Source organism: Hylobates moloch, unplaced genomic scaffold, assembly GCF_009828535.3.
Source record: "Hylobates moloch isolate HMO894 unplaced genomic scaffold, HMol_V3 SCAFFOLD_3, whole genome shotgun sequence".
NCBI classification, from domain to species: domain Eukaryota; kingdom Metazoa; phylum Chordata; class Mammalia; order Primates; family Hylobatidae; genus Hylobates; species Hylobates moloch.
This window is the reverse complement of record NW_026652278.1, coordinates 47,481,978-47,498,579: the sequence shown is the minus strand read 5'-3', so window position 1 is coordinate 47,498,579 and position 16,602 is coordinate 47,481,978. Positions and strand designations below refer to the sequence as shown.

Here is a 16,602-nt window from a genome sequence, read left to right as displayed (position 1 = left end):
GAATGCCAGACTGTCATCACAAAAATTGGGAGAAACCTAAAATTCGAATGCTGTGAAGGCATGCCAAGTCAACCAACCAGACATGTATTACTGTTGAACATATCTTTAGAAAGACACCAATTCTCTCATCACTACTTGCTATTCCAATTTAATCAGCCCTGTTAACAAAGGGCACGCATAACAGCTTCCAATTCAAAGTATTCATGAAACATGAATACAAAGTATTAATATTCAAGTTATTAAGTTGCATGGACCAATGAGAATATGCACATCGAGAGTGGAAAAGAAACCATTTTTTAATAGCAAAAATGAATTGATAAAAAATTGGAAGATGAGTAGAAGAAAAAGCACTCTAATATTATCAAATAAGTGGAAAGCTCAAAGGGAAAATGAAAACAAAATCCAGCTACTTTGACCCAAAATAAAACCTTAGGAAAAACAAAAGCACCTACCAACTATAAACAAACAACCAATATTCAGAACTGAACATGATTATTAAAAAGTGAAGTAGTATGGTCTTCCCTTTTCAGATATTTAGGAAGAGAAAGAAGGAAGGCCAAAATGTCAAAGTATTCTTTTATGGGAGTGGGGTTATAAGTGATTTTTAAAACCTTTACATGTATGTATTTTATAAACACATTACTTTTATGATCAGAAAATTATGAAAAATTTTAAAAGGCATTCAAATAATTATAAGGAAAACAGTCTATACAGAAAAATATTCTGCTGATTTTATCATTGTTTACTGTTGTCCACGGTCTAAGGTTTTCTGATTGAAAAAACAGAAAGCACAAGCAGGAGATTCAGATAATGAGTAAATAAAAGATTACATCTTTCATTTAGTATTCTCTCTTTTTCTCGCTTTTTGCTTCTGAGACTTTTAAGGTATCTTGATGTATTTAAACAGAGTCCCAAAACATCTAGAGCTCATTTCTGTTTTTATTAGTCGTGAAACTAATAGACAAAGGGAGTTGATTTTTTTATGTCTAAGATCTCTTCCAACTCCCATTTGAGCTCAGAAGATATTTAGCGTTTCAGAAATTCTACTTTTGAACTTTTAATAATTTGGTAGCCTCAAAACTTCATGTATTACATTTTGGGCTCCACATAGATTGGGCCATTTCACCTTGGTGAGAATCCCATTTTTTTTTTTCAGTATCTCACTCTGTTTCATGATATGCTTAAGCTTCGTGGATAACTGTTATTGGTTGTGTGTCAGAGACAAATTGCACTTAAATTGATAGATTTTTGCCTCGCAGAATTAAATGACAATAAAAGGCAATGAATATGAGCAATTTCAAGAACTTGGTTCACTATAGTTTTAGGGAAACTGGGAATTGGTAAATTCAAAATTTAGATAAAAGGATTTTATCTATAAATTAAGGATATAAAATTATACAATATAATTTTATCTATCTGGTCAACGATTTGGCCAGAAGTAGCTTGAATCATCTAGGGGGCCAGTTTTTACAGTCTTATAAAAGTTATAGCCATCACCAGCAACTTTACCCAGAAGGAATGTGGTGATCATAGATTCAGGTTCTTCCTTAAGGCAATTAAAGAAGACACATAAATTGAACACCACAAGTCTTGAATTTCCAGGCTGCATCTTAAGATACAATCTACTTTTGTCATTTGTCTGAAATAGTACTTTTTAAAATAGTTACTGTTTTAAAGGCATGGTCAATAGCCATCTATTCGTAATTTGTCCAAAGCCTTGATATACTTGGCGCCTCCTCAGGTCTGTGTACACACAGACTCAAAATACACAAACACTTGTCATGAAGTCCTAAGAAATCCAGCCAGGAGAGAAGTGATGGCAACAGGACTATGGGAAAACACCAATAAATACCCTTTACCTCTTCACAGACCAAAGTCATACCTCCAAACAGAAGCATTGAATTCAATGCCCAGCCTGTGTCATTCAATCTCTGCCCCTATATCCTTACCTGTAGTTTGGTTTTGACATCAGTGCCTCTTTTACAAGTTAATTCAAAGCATGCATATGAACCAACTTCCCCAAGTAAGGGCTGTGATGAAAAAATTAGGGTCTGGGATCCTGCCAGGGCCTCTAGTCTCTGGATCGTGGCCCTTCTTTCTTATACTTCTGTATCTATGGGTTTCAAATTGTGCTCTTAGTTCCTCAGGTTCTGCAAATGATGAAAGTTCCAACTCTCTTTCGGATTATTTCTTGCTTTTATAGCATCAACTGTGAGGATAACAACTTTTACAGAACAGTAAGTGTTTACTGACTGCATTATGTTCGTTTCTGCACTAAGCACATCACAGGCATTCCCTTCTTTAATCCTTGCCACAGTCATAAGGTGGGTCCTTACAATTTTGAAGGTAAGAGAACTGAGGCCCAGGAACATTAAATTGTTTTCCCAGGGACACACAGCTAGTAAATGGCAAAGGATGAGAACCCAAGCAATATGCTTCTGGACACAAATGCTCGGAACTATTCTTCTCTTTAATTTTGGCACAGGTCAGTTTCTATCTCCTCCACTAAATCTGTCCATGCTAGTCCAGAATAGTTTTTCTCTCCTTCCAAATTCCTCTATTTCTCTAGATCTAGTTTGCCAAGAATTCCTTGTAATCTTTCTGTCTTTCCTTTCTCTCCAACTAGAATATAAATATCTTAATTGTAGGGCTATGACCCCTTGCTCAGTGATGCTCCCCAGAGAGTTCGGCAGTACCTCACATGAATTTGGTATGAGTCTTAGAAATTCTTGATAAATTGACAGTGCAGACCTAAAATTCAATTTTCATATATTAACTGCCAAAAACAACATTTGAGATGATGTAATTCAATGTTTTGCTGGTGACTGTCAAGGAGAGAGATATAGTTTAGAAATCCAGGTGTGTGGCCTTAAGGAAGTTTCTTAAGCTCCTTAAAACTCAGTTGCCTCACCTATGCAATTGCAGTATCGATCCCTAAAGTGCAGGACTATTGTAAAGGTTCTACACATAGCCAAGTGGCATGTACATAGTATACAGTTGATAAAGAATTATCATTACTTAGGTACTCAGAGTAACCCTGGATTCAACTAGAAAAGTGGTCTTCAAACTATTTTACCTGACCTGAACTCAAAAATTCCAGAGAAGAACTTAATCCGCGGGAGGAATGAGAGCGAATGAATAGCAAGGGAATTTAGGGCAACTGGATGGAGCTCCTGGAGGCTGTTCCCCTATTCTGTAATCAGAAAAGTCTGTTCTTATAAGCTTCATAAACAGAAGTACTCTATGAAATTTTACTTTAGAAATAAAGCAACAACAACAAATAATCCACTTAGGATGATAATTTAAACAATGCTGTTTGATCCCACTCAGAAGGTTATAGACAACCATACTTTCAGGTCAATAAAGTGTTGCTCTTCTAGAAGTGGAAGGAATTATGAGGGTATAACATGAGTATTTATCAATGAGGCAGACTGTTTCTCCTTTAGAGAAAACAAGTAGTAAAGAATACTTAGCTTTAAAGGAAAATGTTCAGCTATCCCAGATCGCTTCTTGAATCTTTTTTTACCTGCCTTCTGAGAAGTCAATATTTATTCTCTAGGATCTATTGTCACCTTCACAGTGAAAACTCAATTCTTCAGGACTCCTGCAAATATCGACTGGCTCACCTCCTTGCCTGTATCCTTCAATACTGCAGGCCTCAGATCTCTACAGGTCTCAATTCCAAGGAACTTCCCATTTCTTTCTCAATGACTGTGATATGTGGATGTCTTTTCATCTTCTAACTATTGAAAGCAAAGAGTTATGTAACCCACCTAAGACTACCTGGATTACACTATGAATTAAGTCAATGGTCACCTATGGAAAATACCAAAGATCTTTCCACTATGAGTACAAAAGGTTGAACTTAATACATTAGTGAGAAATGTATTTTGTCATTGTAACATATGAAGACATTATCAACTCAGTTGTTTTCTTAAAAATGTCCATTCACATTTGTTTTCACTTAATCCAAACTACACTCATGACCAGGTAAAGGAACAACAAAAAATCAAACGAAACTTTTTCTTTGTTCTGTTTTTCTACCAGCATCCTAGCCATCAGGTTTAATAAATCTAAAAGTGATTTTTGTTAACAACATGGCTCGACAGTCCATGATTTTTTAATTTTTCCCTCCCTCTCAATCTGTTCTTCTTTTAATTTTACTTCTCACTATTCTTCAAAAGAATATGTTAATAATATGTACAAAGCTGGTACTCTTTACTAAGGCAGTGTTTTACTCCTTAAAAGAAAAATGCAACTTTCCTTAAATATCTCTGCTCAACAGCAACAAAACAAGAAAAAAGCTGCAATGAGGCCAATAATAACACTGACTACTTCTTATAGTGTCTGTAATGTTCTTTTAAATTCCTCAATATAGACAATTTGATGAGCATGATAGTATGCACACGTGTAGGTTAACACAAATTGGGCACCTATAGGGTGTAGTTCAGTCCTCAAACTATAGGGGCATTACCCGCAAGGCCTTGTTACACACAGATAGCTGTGACCCACCACCAAAATGTCCATTCAGTAGAGCAGGGACCATAGATTTTGCATTTCTAATGAGGGCCTAGGTGATGCTGCTGCTGCTGTTCCAGGGACCACACTTTGAGAAACATTGGGGTAAACATTTGAAGTTCCCTTACGAAGAGTTCATATATTAGGTATGGGAGTAGGCATATTAAGAGCCTTATTCAGGAGTCCACACATAGGGGTGGGGAGCAGGAGGAGTAAAGGAGAGGTGCTTATAGCAAGGGCTTTATATTACTGCTACCTAAATTTGCATCAGAGACTCTGTTAATGGACTACACTAATGTATTTCATGATCTTGGCCTGCATTTTCTCATCTGGAAAGTCAGGGACAACCTCTTTCATCTACTAGATTGAGGTATTTTGAAGATTACATTACATAATGCATGGGATGACAGTTTGTAAATTATAAACCATTATTATCATGATGACTTAGAAATTTAGTCAACAAAGAACATCTCATAAGCAGAACAGGCTTTTCAGATTCACCAACAAAGTGCTAAGGTTACATTTCCTCAGTAGTCAGAGGAAATTGAAGGGGAAAATGAAGGCAAACACACTTGTCATGACTCACCTTATGCTTTTATTTTGTTATATAACAAAAAATAATAATTTTTCCCAGTCTTCATTCATTGTCTTTAGCTGCTGTTTAAATTTTCCTAATTCCTCCTTTGAAGAAATTTATTAACTAACATATTTTTTGTAAAAAAATGTAGCTACTTAGTAATGGCTCAAACACTGAACCATGAAGTTTCATCTCATGAAACATCCATGAGGGTTTCAATGCATTACAAAAACTAGATCCTGCAATAGGTTCTGATTACCCATTATATGTCTCTAAGGTGTTAAACTTATGACCTTCTCATCATTACGTTACAGAAGTCATCCTTTTATAACAGATGTACTTAACATGGGTCCATGTGCTAATATTTAAAAATTTTTGAAACCATAACATGCTGTATAAGTTTTTGTGAAAGCGGAGTCCTCAGACCAACAGAAGTAGTCTTTATAGATACACTGGTGCTTAAAAGCAAAATGAAATATTGCAGACAAAATTTAAAAGCTTGTGATAGTAGCAATATAGCAAAGTAGTGTCAGACTTACGGTCCTCCTTCTCACTAGTTATGAACATGGGCCTAGTGGCTTAACTGCTTTAGGTCTTACTTGCTTTAGCAATAAAATGGGGGTAACACCACCACCCATCCCTCAAGCTCTGAGCCTCATGCGTTGTTCATAGTCTTCAAATGTCGTCTGCTTTTATTACTTATTGTTACAGTGGAAACATTCATTAGGAATTCATCCTGACCCTGACCTATAGGCAGGAAGGTTTCCTTTAAGAAAAACAATTACAGAAAATACAGTATTGGCCTATGTTACTAGTTTGCTTTTTATTCTTCAAATCAGTTGAATAAATACTAAAAATGACTCTAAGCAAATTGCTAAATGAATGAATGAAGATTCATTATACCAAAAACTGACTCAAGCTTTACATGTGTGGGAGCCTCTTATGGTGCAGGTTTTTGTGGGAAAACCACTGCTTCTGCAGGATTAAATAACAAAGATTGCTAAAAAAAAAAAAAACAGTGTTTCTTGCCTATTGTTTAGATTTCCTCGTAAATTACTTGTGATCTTTAAAACATAACACCCCCATCAGCTAAAGTCTGACTCTTCTTTAGACATAGAGAATATTCAAATTATTCAATGATTTAGTAATTAAATGAAGGAGAGGGAGAATAATTTATCAAGCCTTCAGAAGGAATTAAGTTTATTGCCTTTCTTTGACTATGGGAGGTAGCTTTTGCCTCAGAAGCACCGCTAATATATGACTATCTACCAGGCCTGGTCAATATAGAAATTGGTCATGAATTTTTGGGAAAGTAGTTATACATAAATTATAAATACACTTTGATTGTAACAGTTTCCCTCAAGCCTAGGGAAAAAAATATTCTCAACCTGTAGAAAAAAATATAGTTCAATAATAGTTTGCCTCTTCTCTGAAATTCATTTTTAATCTACTTAACAAAAAAAATGAGATTAAAACATGGCTTTTGTATGTACATTTGTTCATGTTAGTCTGTTATGTAGCATCATTGATACCTAGTGAATTGATTCCTGTATTAATTTATTTCTCAGGGATTACATAATTGGATTTATGTTACTAATTTCACAGTATTCTTTAATAGACAAATGCAATGAAAATTTTACTAAGAAGAATATTGTCTTATTAACTCACTACACAAGTGTACCAACTTCCCCAAGATGCTGCCAAAATATACTATGTTTGCTTCATTGTCCGTGATGATAAAATTCGTGGGAAGTCACTTAACTATCCCTTCCACAACCAGGCTCAGGTTTCTACTCATCACTGGCCCAAACTTAATTTGTGTCTTCTCCCCTTCTTTCTGGATTCTTGGTAAAAAGCATGTATTAAACTAGGAGAAAGCAAACATGCCTCTCTTTAACTTACCTCTCAAAGGCAGAACAGAGACTATCTCATTAGCCCAGTTATCTCTTCTGCTCTTTTGCTATAGCACAGCAAGCATGACAGTACCTGGGTACTTGTACTCATGAAAACCCAGGAATAATGGTATTCTAGTAATTGTTTGTGCTGACAGACAGTGTTGCTTCATTTTCACATGTGGATGTGTCTTTATCATAAATCTAATACTTCATGGTGTTCTACAGTGATATTTACTAAAAAAGTATCTGATTGCTTACTTCTTGGTTTAGGCATCTTAAGAAATTTCCCAGGTTTGCAGCTATTGTAAGAACTTCATCAACGACTCCTTTTCATTCACAGTAAAAATTGGCATTCATGTCTTTTGTTCCTTTACCAATAAAAAGCATAGTGTGGATGAATGAGATAAAGAGCATATGTATGAGGTATAGGCATTATTTTTATAGCATGTAAAAGTATTTACAGCAAAAAATTCAGTCGAGTCTCCTATTACTTAATTCTTGTTCATCATTTAGGTTTTTGACAGTCAGCAGATTTTTCTGATACAGTTTGAATAACATAATGCTTAAAACAGCTGCAAGGGAATGTAAAGCCATTTCACTACATAGACTCAAATTTATTTTAAAAACAAAAATAAACAGAAAACTCCAGACCGTTAAACTTTGTTCTTAAAATGTCTATGACACCTAGTAAAACACCTTAATTAGTCAACTTCCCCTTTACTAATATCCTAGGAAAGTTAAAGTATGTAAACTTAAAAATATTCAAACCAAGGCAGAAAAATAGTTTTTTACCCGATATTATTAAAGTCATCAATTTGTCAGATTTCTTGTAGGCTTTTTAGGCTCTTTGGAATTAATAATGAAGTATTTTAATAAAGAAAAAAATTAAATACTTGTTATTAACAATTTAAGGAGAAATAATTAGTCAGATATTTTGCCCAAGTAATGTCATAAAGTATCTACCACACCCACCATAGACATTCTTTGTAGATAACTTTCCATGGTGATTATATTGACCGGGCATCAAGATGTTTCCCTGAAAAGTGCTTTTTATTGGGTTTCGTTGGAGTACAGTTGAAACAGACCATTTGAATAATACATGACCAAAGGTCTGGAGGCACTGTGAGCTGAAACTCAAAGAGAAGTAGGGCTTCAACTTAGTATTTACAGGTAAAAATACTCCGAGTTCAACATGTGTCACTGAATTCCTCTCATTGTAAATGAAATGCCTTTTCCTTTTAGGTTTCCAGTAACTTCAGCTTCTCCATTTTTGTTATTTTGAAGAACTTTGGGCACAGAAGCAAGGCCCAGGGTAAGTGCAAATTGATATTGCTATAGCTGTGAGGGTAGTAAAAGTGAAATCACACCCGGGAGTGACACTTTAGGAAAACATGATAATGATCTGCTTCCAGGTGTGGGGACTGAGTAAGTAAGGGGTATTCAAACAACATGTGAGACATTCTTGCCCCTGTGGGGTTGAAAATGGATGGTAAAACTCCTTTCACTATACAATGTCAAAATATTTAGATAAAATATTTAAAAAATCAAACAATACTGAAAACATTAATTGGTGCTGTGGAAACCAACTATAACAAGTGATTCTTTCCGCATCCCCATGCCATTGGGAATGTTTGTGATTGGAAAGATACAAAGTGGCCATTTTCAGATCACAGTTAATAAAGAAAATTTGAGGCTATTTAAGCCATGAACAAACTCAAGACTGTTGTTAAATTTTTGTTTCCAATATAATGTTAATTTTATATATTTTTATTTCTTCATTCCTCAGGGAAAAATCAATAGTTATAAGACAGGAGCAGACTATGAATACAGTTCTGAATCATACCAGGATTTTTTTCTTTCTATATCACTGTGGTTTTGATTTTTTAAAAATATTATTCCTGGTGCTATCAGATCTTCCTCCTAGCGCTATCGTGGTAACCACTGAAAATAAATGTTTTTTATTTTCAGAAGAATGCCAATTTATTTTTTCCCAGATGAAAACCAAAGGGCTTGCCTCAAACTACCATGGTGCTTCTTTCTGTTGGATCACTATGAACAAGCTCATAATCATATTTTATAGCATATGTCAATCTAGAGCTTTAATAAGAAAACTACTTCTTGATAACCTAAGCTTAGAAAAAAACCACAGGTGTTCTGATCACATTCATTAGCTGGTGAAGTCACTGAAATGTATTTATTCACAGCCTGATACAATTGCAAAAACTGCTCTCCTAAACAGGAAACAAGTAACGTACACTGAAAAACTATTGAATGCTACCTAGGATTTAGTTACCACTGTGAAAATAAAAATGCATTAAGATGCCAGATAACTTTCAGGCTGATCAAGGAAAACAGAAAAGAGAAAGGATCATCAACATTTTCAATCACGAAGGAAAGTGGATGATGTTAGGGTTAAGGAGGTCAAAAGCCAAGGTATGTAAGAAAGAAGAAGCATGGATAGGTCAGCTATTGTGTAGAAAAATATTCCCCTCAGAATTAGACTATTACGCCCAAGTAGATGAATCCATTTTGAATGATACTTCAAATGGTCAATACTGTTGTCATTTGATACTCCAAATGACACGATGACAGGAAAATATGGACAAGTTGATATAATCTTGAATACTAAGAAATAAATGAACCTTAAAAACCAAATAAATTTGAAGACATGTTTTTATCACATGTAAAGAATAAGACAGCATTGGGAGTTATACTACGTAGTCATTTTGTAAAAGTAGCATCCACAATGTGATCTAGTTAGAATCATAACATATCCAGCCTGAAGGTTTAATTTAAATATATAGAAAAAAATGGTGCTTGAGGCCTACAGACACAAGTACAATCTCCTTAGATAGCAGAGGTGGCAGGACAAAAAAGTCCTGAAACAATAAACAATCATTATTCATACTTCATAGTGCTTATGAAACATTTGGAAGACACAGTTGCTCACAGATATTGTTTCTGATTCATGCACAAAACCTCTGTACCTATAAATGCAGATATATATTTGCACATCACCAACTCTAGGCTCTTTTGTCAACACAACCTTTATATCTTAAGTAGGCACTGTGAAGAAACAAACACACACACATGCACAGATGCATTCTTGAGCTTTCTCTGAGTCTGTGTTAAAGAAGAACATGTCCCATTACTCATTTTCTTTGAAGATGGATTTCTGACCCCAAAAGAGTTAGGCTTATAATTTGCATTCAACATCTAGTTTCTTCTTGTTGAATTAGATTCATAGTGTCTATTTAAATTTGCCAAATCAGAGTACAATAGATGTTAGTGCAGACGAACATCATTATATAGAACTCTAATAAGAAAACTGATGTTTATGAAGCGAACAAATCACTTTATTAAAAAACTTTGCTGTAAAATTCATGTAAATAAACTATTTAAAATATTCCTTTAATAAAAATTCCTTGTTTCATAAGATTAATTACCATGTTATTACCAAATGTTGGCTTTTGGAAATTTTGTAGTTTCAATTAGATTAAATTTATCAGGCAGTGTACAAGCCTGAAATATTTACAAATTTTAAATACTTTAAAACAAAAAAATATAATTCTGAGATATCATCAAAATATGCTATTCTGGTCTTTTTTTATCTTAAAAGGAATATATTTCCCATGAAAATGAAGCATGATTGTAAAAATTGTTTCACTTAATGGAGCCATGACTATTCTTTCTATAGTTAAGGTTCTTTTTAAGTAAGTTAAAGTTGTGGCAGTTTCTATTATGGTTCACTGAGTCTCATTCTTTGAGCTATGTAATTGAATGATCACTTGAAGTAAAAACATGGCAGCATCTATCAATCAAAAGAGTCCTATGCTTTCAGAGATCAAGAATCAAATGCCAAGGAAGACTCATCCTAAAAGGGGCCCATTTGCAATTGGTGTTACAGTGAATCCAATGAATAAAAAGGTGATTAACTAATAAGACGTGTAAGACAATTTCTGGGACTCCAGTTGGCCATGCATTCTTACGTTTTTTTAAATCCAATTTCATTATTGTATTTTCATTTATATGCTGTACTTCTGAAGGAAAAAACTAATACAAAAAGTAGTCAATGAGATCCAGATAAAACTAATTGAAATTCACAATGTACTTGTCATTTTGCCAATAGCATTTTTTTTTAAATGACAAAACCTAATCAAAGTAATCTATGACTGAAATCAACCACAGGAAAATGTGTCAGAAAGACTCTTCAAACATGAAATACACACGTTTGCCTAAAGATGCAATGAACCTTACACTGTTGACTTTTGAATTCAGCTCTGTTTGTTATACAGTCATTATATACTTACTCAGGAAGCAGATTTTTTTTTTTAAAAAAATCTTTTTCCTTCTAACTATTGCAGCTGCTTCTGCCAAGCAATAAAAATTGCTAGAGAAATCATATATACACATACATGTAAAATTAGGGAAACAAGCTGCTTTATTGCCCTGATTTAAAATAAGCTCAATCAGTAGAAAAGAAAAATGCTATAATATACAGCTTGATGAGCAGCTGAAGGCAAAAATATACTCAGATGCAGTTTTAGAATTCAGGAGATATCTTACTCAATGATGTTTGAATGAGATGAAGGACAATTTCTTCTCTTAATTTTTCTAAACCACTGAGTAAACAAGTGGAATTTATGTGAGGAATATAACCCAAAATAGACAGACATGTAAAAATTTCTTAAATATGAACCTGAGACTATAAAGAGAGAAAAGGACTTGCTCTTATTTGATTCAAATGTATAAAATTATATCATTTAAAAAATCCTAATTATGAGAATTTATTGATTAAAGGATAATTTTCAGAAGTCAGCAAGAAAATGTAATTTATACAAAACTGTTAACAATCCCCTTTAGTAGGAAAACAAATACATCAGCTATACTGCAGGGCAAAAATTAAAATACAAAGAAATAAAATTATAAAGATTGAATGAGCATTTTAATCAACATCTCAAAGGCCTAGGGAAAATATATTGAAAATATTTTAAAAATATGAAAATAGTCTTACTCTTGACGGTCGCTGTCCGGGTACAGTTGTAAAGAATAGCCAACTCCCCAAACACTTTTCCTGGACCCATGGTACACAACTTCACACCTTCTTTTGTAACTTCAACCTTACCATCTAAAAAGGAGGAGGGAAAAACATGTTATATAAATTCTTTCTCATGCTTCATTTGTTGCGTTTTTAATGTGAAGAGGAGTGTTAGGCTCATTTGTAAAAATGCAGTTACCAATTAAAACAAAGTCACCAAGAGGCAATGCAAGAAATAAAACAAAATATGGAAGTTAAGAAAAGTACATGTTTTCTTAAATTTACTACTGAAAAGATTTGATGTGAGATCCAAAGAAACAACAAGAAAATATAGAGACAAACAGGCAAACATAATATTATTCCAAATCTGTTATTAGTAAACCATGGTAATTACAATTTTAATGTAATTTTGAATCTGAAAGAAAACTTGAGTAAGTGGTACATTTTCTACAGCACACTTCATACTTGAAAATTCTCATTAGTAAGACAGCTACTATGAAGAGGGGAATTACTTTGACCCTTTGCCATTATTTAATTCTGCTCGTGGTATCTTTTTATTTAAAACATCTTGTCTGACTTGGCCAAGACTGTCTTATCTGCTTCCCAGCTCTGCAACATTGACTGTAGGAAAAAACAAACTACAAGGGTTGAGGGAAAAGAAAGCTGTGTTACGACAGTTTACGTTTGACAAAGGACTTGGAATATGAAATGCTAAAGGAAGTAAAAGCTAAGGAAACACCACATACTGGGTATACATTGTTACCTGCAAGTAAAACAAATGCTATTCATGAGAGAAATGAAAAAAATACATATTTTTGAAAGTCATACCTATGTAGACTGAGAATTTCATCGCCTAACACAATCAAGGTAGAAATAAAAAGGCAATACAGTCCATTCTTGACTGACTTCTCCTCTTCTATTTTTCTCCAAGTTATTTATCCATGGTCTACAGAAGAGAAGCTTAATGCCTGTCAAGAGAGTTAGCTTGTGTTTGAAAGGAACTATGTTCCTCCAGTGTTTGCCAAACTTCAGGCCTTTATACTTTGATTTCATAATTGTTCCTTTATTTGTGTGCTACCTGTAATATTTAACCTTTTAGAGTATTGACATTAAATTCACTCCTTCCCTTTTAAAATCAACCTGGTTTTATCTAGGCAATAATCTTTGTAACAACTGAGGTTTAATGTGCTGATTATTTTCAAATACTATGGAGATAAAATCTTGAATATATATATTTTAAATTTTAAGTTTAATCCATATACTAGCGGTACATGATTCACCCTTCAGAGGACATTATCCTACCCTGAAAATCATTTCACATAAATGATATCAATGAAGAGAGAATTCTGCAGTAATTAGAATAAAAGTTCATAAAAATCTCCTCATTATTTTTGACTGGTATATGCATGCCCCTCTGTATGTAAAGAAACTAGTCAGGAATGAACAAATTCAACAACTCAAAAGGTTTAAAACGACTTGCTTACACAGGTACGGCCAAATATTCTAGCTTTCTCATGGTTCACTTCTTGACTGTAGGAAAGAAAAATTCTTCCCCATCAAAATCAGTCCAGTAAATTCATCTTTTCATAGGCTTCAGATAGTATGGCACTTTCCTTCCTTTTATTCAGTGGCAAGCCTATGCCCCTAGAAATTTCATCTACCACTCAAGAACGAGAGACAGGACACAATATCACACAGAGGTTAAAAAATTTATAAATCATCTAAAGATAGACCAAAAGTTTAGTTCTGGTTCCCTTTTCTGTTCCTTACTGGCCTTATGACCTTGGGCAAATTGCTTAACTTCTCTTTGCCTCAGTGAAATGGATACAATAAAAGCACCTATTTCACTGGATGATTGTCAAAATTAAGTGAGATAAAGCAGGTAAAATTCTTAACACAGTGCCCTGCATATAGCAAATGCTTAATAAATGCTTGCTCTTATCACTGGCATTATTTTCTTATAATTTATATGGAGGTATGATTTATCAGATGACACTGAAGCACAATATTCCATCATCTACTACAGAAACTAACCAAGAACAATATAGGGTAACAGAGGTTTTTAGTTTCCCCTCCCCCAGTGGAGAAAGAATTTGTTTTCAGATTCCCTCTCTATGGGGGGTTGAGGAGAGAACCTTTTAGATCATATCCAAAGAAGAAAATAGAAGCTCAGAAAATCATACCAATCTTCCTAGATGAATGCAATGGCTTTGTTCTTTTCTCCATTTGTCTATGTCTGGCCAACATTACATGTAATGTTTCTTCAGCCCTTACAGCCTAGTGGTAGAGACTCCAAAGAATAATATGTAATAATTTTCCAATGCTTTGTAAAATTTTCTTGACCTATAGATCTAGTGTCAATTATATTAATAGATCTAAAAGCAAAAGGAATAATGCCTAAAGAACTTTCATAAATAAATGATTTGTACAAGTCTATTTCTCTGACTCTTTGGGTTTGATAATTAAACATTTTCAGTGGAAAGAAACCTATGGGCCATGTGAGTAAAAACACTACTAAGAATTCTACTAGATAGTTTTGGAGTTTTTTTTTTTAAAGGAGGAAGAACATCAGGACTATTGTTTTAGCTCAGTGGTTTCTTAAAGGAAATCTATGGACCCATTACATCAGAACTAATTTATAAAGATCAGATATTCGCCCCATAGGAAAGAGTGAATATCCCTTCACTGCCATGACCACCATACTCAGTTGTACTGCCACTTCTTTCCTGAAAAACCACACTCATATAACACTGATCTGTTTCAATTTACTGACAGTTTTCTAACGAATTATGTTTCCTATTCTCAGCTCACTTCTGGTTCAAACTTATTTTCCTGATCTTGTTTTATATTTACCTAATTTCCCCATGTTTAACTTATTTTTTTGATAAGGCAGGTATAAATTATACATATATGAATATAAATTATTTGTATATATGAATAATCAGTGCTGGTAACAAAAGGTTGTATTTCACATTAATTGGAATAGCTAAAAATCACTTAGCCAGATTGTATTTGAGAAATAGCAATTTTGACATAAAACATCTTTTCCAGGCTAAGTTAAACACTGGAAATTCAATATACTCACAATAGTCAAAAAAGTAAGGGATGTGATGTCATATGATAGATGAGAATGATCCAAAAAGCACTGCTTTTTGTTTTTGAGACGGAGTCTCGCTCAGCCAGGCTGGAGAGCAGTGGCGTGATCTTGGCTCACTGCAAACTCTGCCTCCCAGGTTCAAGCAATTCCCCTTCCTCAGCCTCCCAGCCTCCCAAGTAGCTGGGATTACAGGCACGCGCCACCACGCCAGGCTATTTTGTTTTCTTTTTTCTTTTTTTGTATTTTAGTAGAGACGGGTTTTCACCATGTTAGCCAAGACGGTCTCGATCCTCTGACCTCCTGATCTGCCCACCTCGGCCTCCCAAAGTGTTGGGATTACAGGCGTGAGCCATCGTGCCCTGTCCAAAAAGCACTGCATTTTTTAAGTAAACAGAAAGACATAAATGATAAACAAAACAGTGTTTGTACTTTGTTACCCGAGTCATAATTTGGTATCCTTTCTCACACCTGTTATGTGAATGGGGAATGGCTAATTCAAGGAGGCAGGACACACTGGATACTTTAATGAGGGCTTTCAGAGACTTTTAGAAGTATCCCAATTTTCTAAGAGTATAGTGAGTTATTGGTCTGCTATGTGAAATTGGTTAAACTAATTTACCAGGCCACTCGCCCATCTTGTAGCAAAATTAGAAGTGATTACACATTTACAAATGATTTCCAAGTATAAATGTGTGGTTCACTTAAGAAAGCTAAGAATAATAAAAGTTTACTGCATACACCCAATGATCCCTAATCTCACCTAATCAACTTCCTTTCTTCCTTTAAAGTATTAAGGTAGTCATGAGGCCATTCCTTTAGTTTTATACTCCCTTAAGGAGTTGTGTTTTTTTTCTTCTTTTTCATTCTGTGGCTACCTCTGAGATGTGTTTTACACTGACTCCATTTGCATAGAAAGTAGGTGAACTTATATGTTATTATTTAGATGGGAAAGAGGGTAAAACAAATAAAGAATATGTCAGGTAGGCTGAATATACAGCATGCTTTTGCCAGAGACATACCAAATTTAGAAACAGCTCAGTTTAGAGGTTTTTATATATTATAGTTTGCTACTAACTTTAGAAATGCATTTTGATGAGTTTACTGATGGTCTTCATTGATTAATGTGATATCTATTTCTTTAAAAAAAAACAGAAGACATTCATTAGCATTTATTCCTGATTGTTTTAATACTTCAGTTTAGTTTCAGTTTCAAATATGTTAGATTTCAAATCAAAGATTCCTTTTTCAAGAGTATCAGAAAGTTGTTTTCCAAGCACCTTACTAAGTTCTAGACTGTTTCTATTAATTTCTCTAAGACCAACAGTTACTAGAGGCTATTAGATCTGTTACTAAGGGAACAAATGATAATCCAAAATGTGGTAATTTATATATTCTGCTTCTGTGCATTTTACTATTTATATTTACTTTTAAAAAATATATTACTAGATTGGTATAATTTTCATCGTGTCCTCTTACC

At 34.1% G+C, this 16,602-nt stretch overlaps 1 protein-coding gene across 2 annotated transcripts in view; it reads right to left on the bottom strand.

Annotated features, from left to right (window-relative positions):
- PRKG1 (protein kinase cGMP-dependent 1) overlaps window positions 1-16,602 on the bottom strand; it is a 1,338,496-nt gene that overhangs the window by 841,670 nt on the left and 480,224 nt on the right. For both annotated transcript variants that reach the window (XM_058436250.1, XM_032137641.2), the window contains exon 3: window positions 12,005-12,118. In XM_058436250.1, coding sequence (XP_058292233.1) covers window positions 12,005-12,118 — 114 coding nt within the window. The remainder of the gene's footprint in view (window positions 1-12,004; window positions 12,119-16,602) is intronic.